Below are 3,520 nucleotides of genomic sequence, written 5' to 3' on the forward strand. Positions count from 1 at the left end.
CTAGTATAAATCGATGACCCGTCTCAGAGAGCCCACTCTGGCATCCATGGCCCCCCAGTCGTGGTAGCGCCTATAGTCCCCCGGCCTCAGCAGGTACTGCCGCCCCCGGTAGCTGGGCAGCTCGTAGAGGACCCAGCAGCCCTCCAGCACGTGGAGGGAGCGGAGCTCATTGAGCCGGAAGCGATCGTGGATGCAGGAGCAGTCCTCGGTGAGCTCAGACACCAGGCCCCCGTAGTCATCTCTCTCGTACAGCCTTATCCTGTGGGAGCTGGTCTGTTGTGACAATCAACAAAAGAAGAAAAATCAATTGTGTGCATCTCTGATCTCAGTAAAAGTGACTTAGTAATCCTGCATCTTCGTGAAGCATGGTTTTCAAAGCATCCTGCCGGACGCGTGTCTTCTCCCCACATTGTTGGTCTAACAAATAGGAAGAATATTAAAAATAAAACTGACCTGATCTTGTGGAAGAAACAAACATTGAAATAAAGGGAACCAAAGGGATTCCTTTGTAGGAAGCCATTGGTCACAACCGTATTTAGTGAGTCTGCAGAGAGGAATTTAACTCTCTTTTCCATTATGGCTACACATAACAGAGTCCTAACAAGCTTGTTTTTAAGTCATTCTTCACGCATAATTTACAATAATTCGTATTTACTCTGAGTCCACATGTCTGACATTTTGCCAAATCACTTGAACCATTTGAGGTTCTTGCCTCAAAGAAATTCCTGTTTTATTTGTATGTCTTTTTGCATCTGCAAATTTCTCTAGCCTACTTTTGGTTTCACTTCTTGAATCTGCTTGTCATACCACACAATTTGGTGTCACCAGCAAGCAGAAACACAAACTCAACATGTTTAAAAAACATTAAGCAGCACTTTCATGAGGACCATGTCCCATGAAATCCTAATTAATGATCTGTCTCTGACCCTCATAAGAAACTAGTTGATAATGACTCCTGGGAACCAGGGAGCCCCTAAGGAGCGGAGACATATTGTTCTAGTTTCTAGATCCTTACACTTATCTTGTTCTCCCGTGGTCTGTTAAGTGTTCCCATTATTAAAAAATAATGACCTAGATAGGCTTTTTTTTTTTCTTTTCTCAACATGGTGATTTTTATTTAGAAAGTAGGAATCAGTTAGATGCTACCAAATGTAACTGCAGAGGCTATGTTGTGATTTCTTATGCCCTAAAAACAATCTTGTCCTTAAATAAGGGCGGAAAAAAAAGAGGTTACAGTGATTCATTAGCCTACTCACAATTTTTTTTTTTTTAATGCTTGAGAATCAGGCATTGCTGTCCTTACTGTGAACACTAGTCCTGAATTGAAACAAACTGACTTTGACCAACAGGAATTTACTTCCACGGATCAGTGATGCTTTCGCATCAGTCTGGGTGGAGGCAAGACTCACGTAAGGAATGGCCCGGCAGGAGCGGATGGAGTCGCTGAAGCCCAGCCACTGCTGGTAGTCGGGGTAGTCCCCACGCCGCAGGAAGTACTGGTGGCCCTGGTAGTTGGGACGCTCATACAGCATCCAGCAGCCGCTGTCCACGCGGATGGAGTTGCAGCGGCTGAAGTAGGGCTGCAGGTTCGGGTGGTCACTGCTGCACTCGTAGCGGCGGCCCTGGAAGCCGCGGTCCTCGTAGAAGGTGATCTGCAGGGGGTGGGGGGTGGGGGGTGGGAACAAGGGGACAGCCAGACGTCAGCGGGGAAGGACCTCCAAACACAGGAGACACTCAACAGACGCGGCATGGCCCCTCGGGTGGCTCACCTTCCCCATGGTTGTTGTCAGCGGATGATCAGCGTCCAGTGTGATGGGGACAAGAGTGGCAGCCGGAATATATAGCAGGAGGGCTGCTGTGTTGGCAAGAACTACACAAAAGGGGCCTGGGGGTAGTGCGTGAGGGGATTTCTATGTTCTCTCTCGTTTTTTCATTTGGGATCATGGGGCAGGGGGCTCTCATTCTCTCTGGCATTTTCGAGTTCTCCTCACTAGCTCCAGTGAAAGGAATTGAGGTCAGCAGAGCCATTATGACCTTGGAGACAAAGGGCGCACTTCTCATCCTATGCAGCTCTCTAGAAATACATTACATGCCCAGCACTTTGTGCGTTTGCCTATGGAAACTGCTGAGATGGGGTTGGTGGTTCCATCTGGGGAGACTCGTGACAATCCTATGAGTTCCAGAAGGACTTGAAGTGCTAAGGGTGACAAAAAAATCCTCTAATTGAAAGACAATTACATTTTCTAAATTACCTCCTCAGTATGATATGGTTTTGCTAAAAGTATTTTGTATATGTTTATGGAGGGGGAAAAAAAAAGATTAGAACTGTGGACGTATACACTGAAATGTCAGTCACGGTTATCCATAAATGGCAAGATTACAGGTCCCTGTTTTATGTTTTTATTTCTCCTTTTTGTTGTTTTAGATTGCCTTAATTTTCGACCATAAATATATAGTACTTTCAGGAGATGAAAAATAAACTCAATTTGTAAATGCATAACTCGGAGCTGCTGGTGAAAAGCAGCAAATTTTGAAAATAAGTCAATTTTGTTTTGAGATTAAACGCTTCTCCTTGGACTAGAAATAAAGGGATTCCCCGAGACTCTGTGAGACAGTCTGAGAGCAGGAACACATACAGGATCCTCCCATCCCCCTCTCTCCCAAAAACCATCTTCTAGGGTTGCTTTTTGTTTTCAAAACCAGCATCATGATTTGCCTGAGTTTTCCCTTCCTGGAGGTCACTGTTTCACCGAACCCAAGTGAAGGCCTGAGGAGCTTTCTCCACTGTGACCGCCCTACTGATGGCAAAGCACCCCTCAGCTATGCAGGGCTGTGGGAGGCCTTCGGTCCCCAGCTCTTCTTTGTCATCCGTGCTTATGTAGAAAGATGGAGTCAAACACCTTCGTGGCTTGGGACCCACGGAGGGCCCTGAAAGTGTATCCAGCCACTAGGTGTCCATGATGCCATTTGTGAAAGGCCTCGGGCAGCATATGAAGCAGATGTACACCTGTCAGAAGGACAGGCAGCAGTAACCACAAAGAAAAACATGTTCCCTCCCAACCAGCAGAGCCAGACCGCAGGAAGCTGGGCAAAGTCCTGTGATGCTAGACAGCGTACCCAGGGTCAAGTCACAAGTCACTGATACATCCCCTGCCTCCCTCCTAGTGCTGCAGGCTTCCTGGTAAACCTCAGTTACGGTCATAACCAAACCCATGTGGAAAAGGCGTCATCGGTGTCCCCAACCACAACACCACATTGGGGTGCACCACCGTTTCCTGTGAAAGCCAACAAACCAAACACTTGTTTTTGCACTTGTTAAAGACACTTGTTCCGCAGACAGGTGGCCCAGCAAAACCTTAAGAGAAGTGTAATCTGCACTCACATTCCTTTGGTCAAATTGATAGCACGGGTAATTTACAAGCCAAACCACCTGCCTAATCAGCATTTTGGAAAGTGCTGAAAGACTACCACATTTTCTTTTTCTTAATAGTCATTATATTTACTGAAAGAAAGCCTGCGC

At 46.5% G+C, this 3,520-nt stretch overlaps 1 protein-coding gene across 1 annotated transcript; it reads right to left on the reverse strand.

The window, feature by feature from the left end:
- LOC118522054 (gamma-crystallin A) lies at nt 1-2,360 on the reverse strand. The gene is made up of 3 exons (XM_036070886.2): nt 1,770-2,360; nt 1,410-1,652; nt 1-273 (listed from the first exon to the last, which is right to left on the reverse strand). The coding sequence occupies exons 1-3, from the start codon at nt 1,776-1,778 to the stop codon at nt 1-3; spliced, it is 525 nt and encodes a 174-aa protein (XP_035926779.1). The 5' UTR covers nt 1,779-2,360.
- Nucleotides 2,361-3,520: the final 1,160 nt, after the last annotated feature.

The sequence above is a fragment of the Halichoerus grypus genome, chromosome 4 (genome assembly GCF_964656455.1).
Source record: "Halichoerus grypus chromosome 4, mHalGry1.hap1.1, whole genome shotgun sequence".
In the NCBI taxonomy this organism is placed as follows: Eukaryota; Metazoa; Chordata; class Mammalia; order Carnivora; family Phocidae; genus Halichoerus; species Halichoerus grypus.

Excerpts from the sequence above, each read along its gene's own strand:
- LOC118522054 (XM_036070886.2), bottom strand. Across the intron at positions 274-1,409 it reads CCTGCCGGGCCATTCCTTAC|ACCAGCTCCCACAGGATAAG; the intron begins GTGAGTCTTGCC and ends TTGTCACAACAG.